This window comes from Schistocerca gregaria, chromosome 7, assembly GCF_023897955.1.
Source record: "Schistocerca gregaria isolate iqSchGreg1 chromosome 7, iqSchGreg1.2, whole genome shotgun sequence".
NCBI classification, from domain to species: domain Eukaryota; kingdom Metazoa; phylum Arthropoda; class Insecta; order Orthoptera; family Acrididae; genus Schistocerca; species Schistocerca gregaria.
Genome location: NC_064926.1, coordinates 183,365,440 through 183,381,989, shown reverse-complemented (window position 1 = coordinate 183,381,989; position 16,550 = coordinate 183,365,440). Strand labels below are relative to the sequence as shown.

The 16,550-nt window shown below is 40.3% G+C and overlaps 1 protein-coding gene across 2 annotated transcripts in view; it reads right to left on the bottom strand.

Moving 5' to 3' along the window:
• The window catches only part of LOC126281187 (exosome complex component RRP43-like), a 123,856-nt gene that overhangs the window by 91,517 nt on the left and 15,789 nt on the right, over positions 1-16,550 (bottom strand). The window contains exon 2 of one of the 2 annotated variants that reach the window (XM_049979886.1): positions 3,604-6,222. The exons of the other annotated variant lie outside the window; for it this stretch is intronic. Coding sequence (XP_049835843.1) covers positions 3,930-6,176 — 2,247 coding nt within the window. The 5' untranslated portion in view covers positions 6,177-6,222 and the 3' untranslated portion in view covers positions 3,604-3,929. Of the gene's footprint in view, positions 1-3,603; positions 6,223-16,550 lie in introns of those variants that run through there. 2 annotated transcript variants of the gene reach the window in all.

The following is a 16,550-nucleotide window of genomic DNA, read 5'->3' as shown; positions in this document are numbered from 1 at the left end:
TATATATATAAAACAAAGATTCCAAGACTTACCAAGCGGGAAAGCGCCGGCAGACAGGCACATGAACAAAACACACAAACACACACACAGAATTACGAGCTTTCGCAACTGGCAGTTGCTTCGTCAGGAAAGAGGGAAGGAGAGGGAAAAATGAAAGGATGTGGGTTTTAAGGGAGAGGGTAAGGAGTCATTCCAATCCCGGGAGCGGAAAGACTTCCCTTAGGGGAAAAAAAAGGACAGGTGTACACTCGCGCACACACACACACATATCCATCCGCACATACACAGGTGTCTGTGTATGTGCGGATGGATATGTGTGTGTGTGTGCGCGAGTGTACACCTGTCCTTTTTTTTCCCCTAAGGGAAGTCTTTCCGCTCCCGGGATTGGAATGACTCCTTACCCTCTCCCTTAAAACCCACATCCTTTCATTTTTCCCTCTCCTTCCCTCTTTCCTGACGAAGCAACTGCCAGTTGCGAAAGCTCGTAATTCTGTGTGTGTGTTTGTGTGTTTTGTTCATGTGCCTGTCTGCCGGCGCTTTCCCGCTTGGTAAGTCTTGGAATCTTTGTTTTTAATATATTTTTCCCATGTGGAAGTTTCTTTCTGTTTTATATATATATATATATATATATATATATATATATATATATATATCTGCTTGTGTCTGTGTATGTGCGGATGGGTGTGTGTGTGTGTGTGTGTGTGTGTGTGTGTGTGTGTGTGTGGGCGCGCGCTCGCGAGTGTACACCTGTCCTTTTTTCCCCCTAAGGGAAGTCTTTCCGCTCCCGGGATTGGAATGACTCCTTACCTCTCCCTTAAAACCCACATCCTTTCGTCTTTCCCTCTCCTTCCCTCTTTCCTGAAGAAGCAACCATCGGTTGCGAAAGCTAGTAATTTTGTGTTTATGTGTTTTGTTCATTGTGCCTGTCTACCGGCGCTTTTACCACTTGGTAAGTCTTGGAATCTTGAGAGGGAGGGGGAGAGAGAGAGAGAGAGAGAGAGAGAGAGAGAGAGAGAGAGAGAGAGAGAGAGAGAGATCAATGCAAATCTTGCAACTCCCCAACTGTGGTATTGGAAAACAAAAATGTCTGTGCAATCTTCCCAGGGAGCTTATCTGACAGCATTCCAGTCTAATGTAAAATATTCGAGAATCAGCACTATTCCAGGGCTAGGAATGAAAATTACTTGCCAATGCAGTCAATGAGGAAGAAGTAGTACAAGCATAAATGAATAAATGATTTAATAAAAACTTTCCCCTGAGTAGTATCAAGACATCTGATATATTTATCTTGTTTAGTTGCATCTTTCAAGTACTGCTATTCATATAAGTTACACCAAGGTTTATTCAAATTTCTATACTGCAATTATGTATCAGAGGCAGAGAAACTTTCAACACCTGGCTAACTGTTGTTTTCTATCTACATAAATGATCTTTTGGATAGGGTGGATAACAATGTGCAGCTGTTTGCTGATGATGCTGTGGTGTCAGGGAAGGAGTCGTCGTTGAGTAACTGTAGAAGGATACAAGATGACTTTGACAGGATTTGTGATTGGTGTAAAAAATGGCAGCTAACTCTAAATATAGATAAATGTAAATTAATGCAGATGAATACGAAAAAGAATCCCGTAATGTTTGAATACTCCATTAGTAGTGTAGTGCTTGACACAGTCACGTCAATTAAATATTTGGGAATAACATTGCAGAGCGATATAAAGTGGAACAAGCATGTAATGGCAATTGTGGCGAAGGCGGTTTAATTTAGGGAAGATGTGGTTCATCTGAAAAGGAGACCGCTTATAAAACACCAATACGACCTATTCTTGAGTACTGCTCGAGCGTTTGGGATCCCTATCAGGTCGGATTGAGGGAGGACATAGAAGCAATTCAGAGGCGGGCTGCTAGATTTGTTACTGGTAGGTTCGATAATCACACGAGTGTTACGGAAATGGTTCAGGAACTCGGGTGGGAGTCTCTAGAGGAAAGGAGGCGTTCTTTTCGTGAATCGCTACTGAGGAAATTTAAAGAACCAGCATTTGAGGCTGACAACAGTACAATTTTACTGCCGCCAACTAACATTTTGCGGAAAGAACACAAAGATAAGAGAGATTAGGGCTCGTACAGAGGCATATAGGCAGTCATTTTTCCCTTGTTCTGTTTGGGAGTGGAACAGGGAGAGAAGATGCTAGTAGTGATACGAGGTACCCTCCACCACACACCGTATGGTGGATTGCGGAGTATGTATATAGATGTAGATGTAACTGTAAATTAAAAATTGATTTAAATTTCAGTTAAAGATTGCAGCAAATAAAATGACAAACCCAGATGTTTCATATTCTCTCCCGTTGTAATATGTTCCATTTCCTTTATAGTTATTTGTCTGCAACTTGGATGAAATTTGCTGTTAGTTCCTCACTGCACACAGCATTACATTCTCATTTCAATTATGTTGTCTGCAGCTGACTTTCGCTATTAATGGAGGAAGAGAAGTGTTAGTTTGACATTACACTTACATGGAAGAATACGAAGTTAGATGGGGAAAAGTAAGAGAAGAAAATATCTCTGATCTTGAAGAAGGAACCACAACAATCAAGTGTCTGAACCCTACTATGATTCAGTTTGTTATCAAAGAAGGATGAGAAATATATGAATTCAATTAAACACGTCTTTGTCTCCACTTTGTCTCCAATTCCTCTGATTTTATCTTAGTCTAACTTAGGCCTCACAAAAGCTTGGTCCCTCTGAACTTTAGGTCTGAGCGAACTACTACTCCTTTCAAACCTTCCCCAATCTATCATTTTCTCCTACGTGAGAAAATAACTAATAGTTCCAAAAGCTAGAAAGTTGTTTCAGCTTTTAGGTTTACCAGCAGCACTTGAAATTTTGTCTCCTGAACAGTGTTACTTATAACAAGCAGTTTCTACAAGTAACACTCAACTCTTATCTTGCTACTGACCGATCTCTTTGAAACTTTCCGCACACACTGCCTCAGCACAGAGGCAAAGGCTGCAACAATATCTGTTGAAGTTTAGTATATCCGTAAAATCAAATATGGGCAAAAAAGTGGGGATTTTGGGATAACTGGAGAGAAGGGAGGAGAAAAAAAGAGTTTTTGAAATGTACTTGCAAACATTCTGTCATTTAATTAGGAAATATCTTAAGACTGGATCTTCTCTCTGTACATCAAGAATAGTTAGTGTGATCTGATCACTGGGTAATGTCAGATATTTTTAACAGATCTGTTAGCTATTATGTGTAGCTTAAGTGGGTATACCCCATATAACTGTAAAATTTCAACAAGATGAAATGAAAAGAGAGAGAGAGAGAGAGAGAGAGAGAGAGAGAGAGAGAGAGAGAGAGAGTGTGTTCAATATAGTGTCCACAACTAATTACCATCAGGAGCATACAAATAGACAATGGCAAGTGAACCTAAACAATTCGAAACATGCAACAAGAAAAAGTGATGAACTACTTCACATGATTATTTGAAGGTAATGACTATAATATTTTGAAATAGCAACTGTTGCACATTTCAAAAAAGTAACAAGGGTCTATGACACATAAAATAAGGTGAAGTGTGGTTCAAAATGAATACACTGAAAGGTATACTTTTAAATATTTTATTTATAAAAGTTCATACCCCAGAAGCCACAAAAATCTATCAAAAAGTCTATCAAACCTCAGTATCTCTCAATCATAAAAGGCATGAAAGACATCTTTTCTAAAACAAATAAGGGCAGTTAATTGATAAATTAATCAATGTGACCCCTCGTACAATAAAAAGTGTATTGCTCAAATGAAATACATATTTAATACATTACAATATAACAATTTAACAAAACTATTATTAATTTTCCATGATCCCCTCTACATACACTATATGTACATAACTCTTCAGGCACAGAATCATGGCTCCTAAACTCAGTTTATGATCAGAAAAGGTATCTCTTACACTGCTTAGCACCACACTTACATGGTGTCTTGTAAGATGTTAGATCTGTGGAATCATCTGCATTTGGCAACAGAAGACGTGATCGTGGAGAAGACACCACTCTGTTAGCTGTACTGTTTGCATCGTCCTGGATGCTCAAATTATTATGCATGTAGTCAAATGTCAACTCATCTCCAACTTTTATATCATTTTTTGCAAATAAAGCTAACTTGGGGAGATTTGGGTCCAAACAGTTTACCCATACAGCATAAACAGCCACATTTGGGTCACATGAATGATTAATAAAATGTGAGACATTCCCATATGCAGCTGCATCAACAGTATATGGACAAGCATCAACATTGAAATCTAAATCAAACAAGTATGTCCTGCCCTCTGCATCATATATTTTGCCTCTTTTTTCAGCCTCTTTAGTTTCTATTACTTCCCCAACATATTCACAAATAAAGGAACCTTTCTTTATACGCTGTAATGTTTTCACACCCCAGCCACAGCCTGTTGAGGTTCGAAAAATACTCAAGTCTATTTTTCGTCCTTTCTGAACAACACGATTAGGACAATCTTGGGAGCACTTACATCGCTTATTGCATTCATATATGGGTACCCCAACATCTGCAACCAATAAATGTTTATGTGAATAAGCAAAAATGCTTCCAGACTGCTGACCACAACATTCTTTTGAATGTCTATCACACTTAGGACCACATGTGCAACCAATTGGTGGGTCATCTGGAATAACAACACCTTTACCAGGTATGTAATCATTAATATATGTAAAATTTGAGGGAGGTCCTTCTAGATCAACATCATTCTCAACAAATATTTTAGCCTTTTCCGTAGCTTTATCATTAAGCTCTTTCTCCCATGTTTTCAGTGCATCAAGCTGAACCATTCGGTAAATGTCGTATGTACGAACAAGAATGTCATTTTTTACTTTCAAAATATTTTTCTCTCCCTTTTTTTCTTTTGATGGCCTAAACACCATCTTCATCTTATGAACAACTTCCTCCTCACTACAAACTGTGTAAGGTATACCACTGACTTTCACGTATAACTTCATCAATTTCTCAAGTTCATACTTTGTTATAGTAACAAGTTTTTCTTGCAAATCTTTAGCCTCTTGGGTTGAAAATAAATTCCCTGAGCAAATTCTCTCCCTTAAAAACTGAATATAAGTTTTAATAACAGATTCACAAGTTTTTAAGTGCTCTTCTGGTTCCCATGTGTTGTAACAGTGACTCCAACCTTTCCATTTGACATAATAATAACGTTTATTTTTGCTCGTACAATGGTCAATGACTTTTTCCACTTCATATTTCTTTTTCAGTACACCTGAAGCATCAACTTCTAAATTAACAACTTTTTTCTTTTTCTTTGAATAATTTCTACGAGACTTTATCTGATCATTGTCTACTGAATTAACAGTGTTGTTAACAAAAGAGTTTCTTTGCGATTTTCTCTTTCTGGATGACCCTAGAGGTACCTGAGCAGTTTCCTGCACATGGCCAACTTCATCATGTGAACCCAGTTCAGCTTTAAAAGACTTTCGTAGGTTTGGCTTTTTAGGAGTAACATTATTTATTGCACTCTGAGTTTTTCTAGGTGTGGCAATATCACCATGGTCTTTAGTAAGTACTGTTTCATTGTCAGGCGGAAAATCAGAAAACACATCCCACCTTGTAATCAATTTATCATCTGAACCAGTTGTCAAAGAAAACTGAGGTATATCATGGTGTGCTAAAAGAGCACTATGAGTGAAGCAATTCAACAAATGTTCTTTCTTAAAGCTATACACTGCACCTTGTTTTTGACACATGTCTTCCATTATGTCTATCTCTTGAGGCACTAGAGTCATGTTTTCGTGTACGCAACTTAAAGAATGACACCGTTTCCTAACCACAGACTTCTTCCAGGCTCTGGATGACACACATTCATTCACGCCCAAGGTTAATGAAGTATCTCCATTAGAGTTTTTTAGGGGTGGAGTTCGCTTGTTTTCATTCTTAACACTTTCTTGACAGCTTGGTAAGGTGCACGTGACATCGGCTACTGCAGCATCGGTGAAAGGAAACTTTCTTGTTGATAACTCTTGCAACGTACCACATTTTGTAGCCTTTATACCAACTCCCAGGGATGGAGAAGCATCAAATGTGGAAGATGCAGCTCCACAAAAAGAAAATGCAGGAGATAGGCTTCGTTGCCTGCTCCTTTTTCTTCTGTGATACATAATTAGATTTTTAGTTCAATGAGTTGTAAATACATAGCTGAATCCCCTGAAAAAATCAAAAATTTAATAAGCACTACACTCCTCTGCTTCATATTCATTCCTTAGCAGATGGCTAAAAATTATAAGAACATTGAGTGTTGAATTGAACTGCTACAAGGATTAAAAACTGCATGCATAAGTGAATATACAAAAGTTCAAATTACAGAAGAAATACAAATAAATATACACACAACTGTCACACGCAATTTACATACATAACATTCTGAAATGTCTAAGGGGAAAAATTTAAGCTTGATATATCAAATAGTACAGTTACTGCATTGGTAGCAAGTCATTATAAAACTTAATCTCTAGCACATAAAGCACAAAAAAATACAGTTAGCAAAAAAAAAAAAGAACATAATGACTATTCTCACAAAAAATTGAAACAATGAGAGAATGGTACTAAACTACCAAAAGGCTGCTGAATATCTCAAACAACTAGAGAAATCAAAGTCACCTTACTGGCGAGACAGATGGAGGATGTGTTGGAAGGAAAAAAAGAGTGATTAGAGTTTAATGTGCTGCTGCTGATGAGGCCATTAGAGACTGAGAACATGCTCAGATTAAGGAAGGTAATCTGCCACATCTTTGCAAAGGAACCATCCTGGCATTTGGCTACAGTAATTTAAGTGAAACCATGGAAAATCTAAATATGGATGGTGATGTAAACCACCATCATAACAAACACCACACCTAAATCTCATCATGGATCTAGTGGATTTTTTTAAGACAAAAATGAATGATCATTTACAACTTAGGGTAAGAGAAACAGGAGCAAAAATAACTGAGTATGAAAGAAATGGTGGCACTACAATCATCTTCAAAACTCCTTCTGTAGATAGATTTCAACTTCAGTTGTGACTTTCCCATACCTTCTTTCAATTCGTAACAACTCTCCTTCTCCAGACAACTAAACTGCATATCAAAGCTTGAGATGTCAAACAATATTTCATACATGTTTGCAAGATTTGCATCATTCTTTGATAAGGTGGCCTACTTTGGTGGTAGTTTGATGAGTAAGTGCAAGACTAAAAGAACAAACGTCTGAGGTCTGGTGCCTAGTCAGCCATAGGACTTTTCCTGTCACACATCATCACTTTCACATATACACTTACTTGCTTCGGTGAATAATATGAAGGGCACCATGATTCAGAGTACATGTTAAATTTTAGGTCTCCCTGTAATTGTCTGGCCAACTTCTAAGGTATGAGGAAGGCAAACCATAACACATCCAACAAACATAACTAACAGTGGAGTGTTCAAACTGGACCTTTCATATACAATAATAGCTTCGTCTTAGGACACTAAACAATAATATAGATTTATCAGCACAACACGCGGAAAAACATGTTATATATACAGACACAAATGTATAAATGTGTGTTTAATGACTACAGGAAATTGGTCAGCCACAGTGTTACTGAAGGAATGCTCTCAGCATCCGACTGAAATGACTTAGGAAAAACCACAAATCAGCATGACTAATGGAGCATGAGCCTCCATCCTCTCAAAGAGGAGGTCAGTGTCTTAATAAATGCACTACCTACTTTGGTTTACATCTAGTGTACAATGTTCTATTCCTTATATACATTTGAAATAAGTTAGCTTGATAGCACGAAAAACAGTTATATACTGTTCACTTACTCTCTTTGGGTTGAGGACATTTATTCAGTTTTTTATTATTAATAATAATAATAAACGGACAAAATTATGATTATTAATGAAAATATTAACAGAAATTCAAGTTCAACTGTTTTATGGAAAAGTAGGCAGGGTATATACAAACCATCAGTTTCACTTTTGATAATGTGGGGGTTAAGTCATTAAATAACTCTATGAAATACAATGCAGAATGAAAAATCAGTAAAGAAAACACAAGTAAAGATATGGCATATGAATGGGTGAAACGGCCACAAAATGAAGACAAATGACGGATAAACAGTAAAATACCGTCCAGCATGCAAGTGAGTCACTACACTGAAACAGGAGGCTGTCCAGCAAGTCCATGCCAACAGGCATGGCCTTGTTCATAATAGTTCACAAATCTGCATAAAATATCATTAATGATGGTCTTGGTACTAGGAACAAGTACAACTGATGGGCACAATGGTAACTGCCGAAAGACAACTGTGCACAGTGGACAATATCTCAAAATGGCTTGGACCATTATGTATCAGGTGCTGATCCTTTTCTCAAGAGAATTATGACATGATACGTGTCCTGGATGCACCATTATAAACCAGGTAGTAAGATGTATTGACTGGAAGGACCAATCATGTTCAGTCAAGAAACAATTAAGAACACAGGCACATAGTTTGCAAAAAATGGTTGAAATGGCTCTGAGCACTATGGGACTAAACATCTATGGTCCTCAGTCCCCTAGAACTTAGAACTACTTAAACCTAACTAACCTAAGGACATCACACAACACCCAGTCATCATGCCATAGTTTGCAACTCTCATGCTTATGATCTTTTGGAATGATAAATGTAAAACTGATATCACCCAAAGATTGATTTTAATACACTATTGCCTTCCTCAGATTTTTGCACTAACTATTTGGTCAGTTGTAGAAGCCCTCAAAATTTAATGTAAACTTAGAACAATGTTACAATTTGGCACTTTTTTTTTTAACTTACAAAAATCATTGGCAGTGGTGAAAGAAACAAATGTCAGAAAAAAATCACAAGGCTGGGCATGTATCGAACCTGATATCACTGAACTTTGTAAACCAGCACTTACCCACACTTGTTATGTTAAAGGCCCTATATTAGTACATATCCAGAATAAGGACCAAACGATGAACAGCCATCACTGTAACGACATGTTGGCAATGTCGCTAAGTTTCCTATACAATCAAAACACTCCTTCCTTCCAAACCCCCAACTATTTTTTAAGGAGGTGGGGATGAGGGGTGGGGGAATGTAATAGAAAGTAGGGGGGCCTAATATGTTGCAAAACCTGCAAGAGCGGTAAAAAACAAGGTAGCAACAATTTTATTAATTATTCTTGTAAGAGAAGAATTATTTTCAACACACTATAGATGCGTAGGACCAAGACTGCCTTGTGCATAATTTAAAAAACCATTTCAGAACGTAGGTTTAACTCGACCTATACATGCAACAATACTATTTTAAATATACAAAAGCATCTCTAAAGAAAGTAACAGTTCTAAATACAGATAAGAACCACCTACTTACCATAAGACAGCACACCAACTTACAGAATCCGCCCATTTTTAGTGTATAGTCCAGGGTACTCTACCAACAACAATAAGAGAAGGATAGACTGCTACTCACCACATAGCCGAGACATTGAGTTTCAGACGGAAACAACAAAAGGACTGGTATCCATTTAAGATTTCAACCAAAGGCCTTCTTCTGCAGTAGAAAACAAACAAACAAACACACACACACACACACACACACACACACACACGAACACTGTCTCTGGCCACTGTGCCCATACTGTGTCACAACTGTGTCCAATTGGTGCAAGAATTAGGTGTGGGTGATGGGGAAAAGTGGGAGGCACGAGGTGGGGAGGAGGAGGGATAGCAGGATAGGGGTGAGGGAATGTGCTTGGGGGAGCATGCATGGGGCATGGTGTAGACAGAGTAGGGGTGCTTGGTGCAGCTGGGTAATTTGAGAAGGGGAGTGGTGGATGGAGGCAGAGCAGAAATGAGGAGAAGAAGAGAACGGGAAAAGAACTAGTGGGTGTGTTGGTGGAATAGAAGGTTGTCTTGTGCTGGAGTTGGGGTGGCAGGGAAAGGGATAGAAAAGTGGAGGACAGAGAGTGGAGAAGGTTGAGGGTGGTAGGGTTACGAAAATGTAGGGTATATTGCAGGGAGAGTTCCCACCTGTGCAATTCAGAAAACCTGGTGTTGGTAGGAGGGATGCCAATGGTGTGAAGCAGTCATCAACATTAAGCACAATGTGTTGGGCAGCATGTTCAGCAACTCACCACAGTTTGTGGTCATTCATGTGGACAGACAGGTTGTTAGTTGTCATGACCATGTAGAAAGCAGCAAAATGGTTGCAGCTTAATTGTAGATCATATAACTGTTTTCACAGGTAGTCCTGCCTTTGATGAGATAGCAGATGGCTGTGACCAGACTGGAGTAGGTGGTGGTGGGAGGATGTATGGGACAGGTTTTGCATCTTAGTCTATTGCAGAGTTCTGAACCTTGGGGCAAGGGGTGGGAGCAGGTGTGGAGTAGGGACAGACAAGGATATTGAGTAAGTTTGATGGGCTGTGGAACACCACTCTGGGAGGGGCAGGAAGGATAATGGGTAGGGTATTCCTTATTTCGGGGTATGACAAGAGGAAGTTGAAAGCCTGGCAAATAATGTGATTAGTTGCTCCAGTCCTGGACGCTACTGAATCACAAGGGAAGTGCTCCTTTGTGGCCAGATGGTAGGTATGTGGGAGATCGTTAGGTAACTGGGGGAGACAAGGCAAGGAAGATTTATTTTGGTATAAGGTAGGTAGAAACCAACTAGAATCCACCACCTTAGTTTTGAACCACAGGGATCATCTGGAGGAGGGAATCTGCCAACTGGCAATGGCAAGAGAATCTAATCCCCCTTCAACCACCCCCCTCCTCCTCCTACACACACACACACACACACACACACACACACACACACACACACACACACACACACACAATCTTCCTGCACTCCTGCCCTCTACTGCTTCCTTAAAGTTCATACACTCAACCACCCAGGATGCCCCATTGTGGCCACTTACTGTACCCCCACAGAGAGACCTTCTGCTTTCATGACTAACACTTTCAGCCTATTACCTGTATATATCAGACATCAACTATTTCTTACCACATGGTGCCCTGCTTGTCCCTGTTGATGTCATTTCCTTCCACATGAACTTCCCCTACACCCATGGCCTTCACACCTCTGAACACAACCTTTCTCAATGTCCAACTGACAATGAACTTGCAACCTCCTACCTGGTCACCATGACCAATCATATCCTTATTCACAATTACTTCTCATTTAAAAGCATGACTGACAAAAAAAAATCTGTGGCACAACAATGTGTATCCACAGGCACCATCCTATGCCAACCTATTCATGAGCCATCCACATGAATTCTTCCTCATCACCCAGAACCCCAAACCCTCAACTGGTTCAGATTCACTGATGATATCATCTGGTTCTGGACCCAGGGTGAGGATATCTTGTCCACATTCCTCCAGAACCTCAACACCTTCTCTCCCATATGCTGCATCTGGTCCTCCTCACCCCAACAAGACAGCTTCCTCGATGTTTACCATCTGAAGGATAGCAACATTAGTGCCTCATCTATATCAAACCTACCAACCACCAGCAACATCTAAGCTTTGACAGCTGTCACCCATTCCATACCAAGAAGTCCCTTCCATACAGCCTAGTTACCCATGGCCATTGTGTCTGTAGTGACGAGCATTCCCTCTCGAAATATAGCAAGGGTCCCTCAGAATGAATAACCCTACAAATCTCGTGCAGAAAGAGATCAACCATGCCTTGTCTCTCCAGTCACCTACCCTCTGTCTGGCCACAAAGAAGCACTCCCCTCCTGACTCAGTACAATCAAGGACTGGAGCAACTAACCACCATTTTTGCCCAGGTTTCGATTACCTCTTGCCATGCCCTGAAATGAGGAATATCCTAACCATTATCCTTCCCACCCCTCCAAGGATGGTCTTCTACAGTGCACCAAACCTTCACAGTCCTTGTCCATCCCTACTCCACCCCTGCTCCCAACCCCTTGCCTAATGGTCCATATCCCCGCAATAGACTTTCATGCAATACCTGTCCCATACATTCTCCCACCATCACCTACTCCAGCCCAGTTACAAACATAGCCTATTCTACCAAAGGCAAGACTACCTGTGAAAGCAGTCGTGTGATCTATAAATTAAGCTGCAACCACTGTGCTGCTTTCTACAGCAACATGACAACTAACAAGCTATCTGTCTGCTTGAATGGCCACAAACAATTGGCCAAGAGACAGCTGGATCACGCAAGTGGTGAACATGTTGCCCAACAATGTCCTTAATGTCGATGATCTCTTCACAGCGTGCACCATCTGGATCCATCCTACAACACCAGTTTTTCTTAAGTGGACAGGTGGGAACTCTCCCTGCAATATACCCTACAATCACGTAACCTCCTGGACTCAAGTTTCACTAGTCCCAGCTCTCCACCTCTCCGTCCCCTTCCTTGCCCCATCCAGCACAACACAGCCTTCTATTATGCCTACACATCCCCTAGTCTTTCTCTACTTTTCTTGTTTTCCACTCCTCTCCCCCCCCCCCCTCCCCCGAACCACCAAATCTCTCTACTGTACCTAACAGCCCTACCCTTTCCCCACCACAACACTAAATGCTCCCACAAGTAGCACTGCATATTCCCCCATCCCTACCCCGGTATCCCTCTCCCCCTGCCCCACACTGACTCCTTACCCTCAGCCAGAGACAGTGGTTATGTGCTGTTGGAAGCTCAAATGTATAGCAGTATTTTCATTGTGTTTGTCAGCAACTCAACGTCTCCTATATAAGATACACTGTGTGATCAAAAGTATCCAGATAAATGTCAGAAAATGACTTACAAGTTTGTGGCGCCCCCCATCGGTATTTCTGGAATTCAATATGGTGTTGGCCGAGCCTTAGCCTTGATAACAGCTTCCACTCTCGCATGCATATGATCAATCAGGTGCTGGAAGGTTTCTTGGAGAATGGCAGCCCATTCTTCATGGAATGCTGCACTGAGGAGAGGTATCAATGACGGCTGGTGAGGCCTGACACAAAGTCGGTGTTCCAAAACATCCCAAAGGTGTTCTATAGTATTCAAGTCAAGAATCTGTGCAAGCCAGTCCATTACAGGGATGTTATTGACATGTATCCATGCCGCCATAGGCTGTGCATTATGAACAGGTGCTCGATCGTATCGAAAGACGCAATTGCCATCCCTCTGAATAGCTCTTCAACAGTGGGAAGCAAGAAGGTGATTAAAACATCAATGTAGGCCTGTGCTGTGATAGTGCCATGCAAAACAAGGGGTACAAGCCCCCTCCATTAAAAACACTACCACACCATAAACCATTGCTTCTGAGTTTTACTGTTGGCACAACACACGCCGACAGATGACGTTCAATGGGCATTTGCCATACCCACACCCTGCCATTGGATAACCACTTAGTATACCGTGATTTGTCACTCAAAACAACGATTTTCCACTGTTCAATCATATAATATTTATGCTCCTTACACCAAGTGAGACGACGTTTGGCATTTACTGTCATGATGTGTGGGATGTGTGGCTTATGAGCAGCTGCTCGACCATGAAATTCATGTTTTCTCACCTCCCGCCTAACTGTCACAGTACTTGCAGTTGATCCTTACACAGTCTAAAATTCCTGTGCGATTGTCTGGATTGATGTCTTCCTATTACACGTTACGACCCTCCTCAACTGTTGACAGTCTCTGTCAGTCAACAGACGAGATCGGCCTGTATGCTTTGGTGCTGTATGTGTCCCTTCACACTTGCACTTCACTAACACATCGGAAGCAGTGGACATACGTATGTTTAGGGATGTGGAAATCTCGCGTACAGACGTATGGCACAAGTGACTTCCAATCACCTGACCACGTTCGAAGACCATGAATTTCGCAGAGCACCTCATTCTGCTCTCTCACAATGTCTAATGACTACTGAGGTCACTGATATGGAGTACCTGGCAGTAGGTGGCAGCACAATGCACCTAATATGAAACAGTTATGTTTTTGGGGATGTCAGGATACTTTTGATCACACAGTGTAAGTAGCACTCTGTCCTTTTCATAGTATTATCCTTTTTAATGTATGTATTATTCAACAGCTGTCTGATACATGAACTTTAAGTGGTTTTAAAAGTTAAGTTATAGTTCAGTTTAACTGACCCTAAAAGTAAAAAATCTTTGAAATTCAGCAAAATGATTTGGTCGTTGGAAATTTTTTTATGTCAAGAAGGTATTAGAGCATTTTTACACATGTGGTTCCTTCTTGTGGCTCTCCTAGATTATAGGGCGATTTCTAGTGTTTCAGTTTTCTTTTGAGCTATATTATTTACACTTATTCAACTTCATCCTTATGTAGCCACTTGACCACTGTTTTGTATGTGGAGTTTCTTTTGTACATAGAGTTTCATTATGAAGTGAATAATAAGAAAATAAAGTGATTTTGCAATACTGAAATTTGAATTACTGACTTATCTGAAATATAACGCGTACACCAACATATAACCATACCCATTTAAAATTTGTAAATCTATATCTATTTTTACTTTTCCCTTGTATGTTCCAGACCTGAAATATACAAAAAATTCAGTATCTGTGAAGCAGCAATAGGCAACCACATACATAAATTAATTATGTTAATATGATGTAAACAGGTTCACTCAACATCACTGATATGTTGTGCAAATGCCATGTAGAATGTGTAACTATCTTTTTTAGATTTTACAAAGTTATGAGTTTTATGAAATTAAGTTGTACACATTAACAAACATCAAATTCTAAAAACAAGACTGATTTGAATACCATAATACTTTAACCAGGAATAGTCTTATTAGTGACTGTGAGCAGTCCTTCCTTCTTGGTCTGAAAACCACTCACTCTGTCTGTTGTTCGGAGTTCAACTACGCGTATCACAATGCAAGTCTGCATTTTTTTGCACCTCATAATTATTTCAAATGTCAGAAAAGAAATAAATTCCACAGCCATAATTAATACATACCAAAGCCACTGCGATCATACAACAATGCAATAATGACCAAACCATGACTTGGAACATAAGTTTCTTTATTCGACTATGAGAGTTAAGTGCTGCAGGAAATGCAATCAGTATAAAAAGGAGTTTGCTTACAAACCACTCTTGCAACCCTTTCCAAAATACTGGTCAAGTGTGTGGGACCCGTACGAAACAGAACTAACACTGGATATTGAACATTTATAGAGGTGGTCATCCTCCCCCATGAACCATGGACCTTGCCGTTGGTGGAGAGGCTTGAGTGCTTCAGCGATACAGATAGCCGTACCGTAGGTGCAACCACAATGGAGGGGTATCTGTTGAGAGGCCAGACAAACGTGTGGTTCCTGAAGAGGGGCAGCAGCCTTTTCAGTAGTTGCAGGGGCAACAGTCTGGATGATTGACTGATCTGGCCTTGTAACAATAACCAAAACGGCCTTGCTGTGCTGGTACTGCGAACGGCTGAAAGCAAGGGGACACTACGGGCGTAATTTTTCCCGAGGGCATGCAGCTTTACTCTATGATTAAATGATGATGGCGTCCTCTTGGGTAAAATATCCCGGAGGTAAAATAGTCCCCCATTTGGATCTCCGGGCGGGGACTACTCAAGAGGATGTCGTTATCAGGAGAAAGAAAACTGGCATTCTACAGATCGGAGCGTGGAATGTCAGATCCCTTAATCGGGCAGGTAGGTTAGAAAATTTAAAAAGGGAAATGGATAAGTTAAAGTTAGATATAGTGGGAATTAGTGAAGTTTGGTGGCAGGAGGAACAAGACTTCTGGTCAGGTGACTACAGGGTTCTAAACACAAAATCAAATAGGGGTAATGCAGGAGTAGGTTTACTAATGAATAGGAAAATAGGAATGCGGGTAAGCTACTACAAACAGCATAGTGAACGAATTATTGTGGCCAAGATAGATGCGAAGCCCACACCTACTACAGTAATACAAGTTTATATGCCAACTAGCTCTGCAGATGACGAAGAAATTGATGAAATGTATGATCAAATCAAAGAAATTATTCAGATAGTGAAGGGAGACGACAATTTAATAGTCATGGGTGACTGGAATTCGGTAGTAGGAAAAGGGAGAGAAGGAAACATAGTAGGTGAATATGGACTGGGGCAAAGAAATGAAAGAGGAAGCCGCCTGGTAGAATTTTGCACAGAGCACAACTTAATCATAGGTAACACTTAGTTCAAGAATCATAACAGAAGGCTGTACACATGGAAGAAGCCTGGAGATACTGACAGGTTTCAGATAGATTATATAATGGTAAGACAGAGATTTAGGAACCAGGTTTTAAATTGTAAGACATTTCCAGGGGCAGATGTGGACTCTGACCACAATCTATTGGTTATGACCTGCAGGTTAAAACTGAAGAAACTGCAAAAAGGTGGGAGTTTAAGGAGATGGGATCTGGATAAACTGAAAGAACCAGAGGGTGTACAGAGTTTCAGGGAGAGCACAAGGGAGAAATTGACAGGAACGGAGGAAAGAAACACAGTAGAAGAAGAATGGGTAGCTTTGAGGGATGAAGTAGT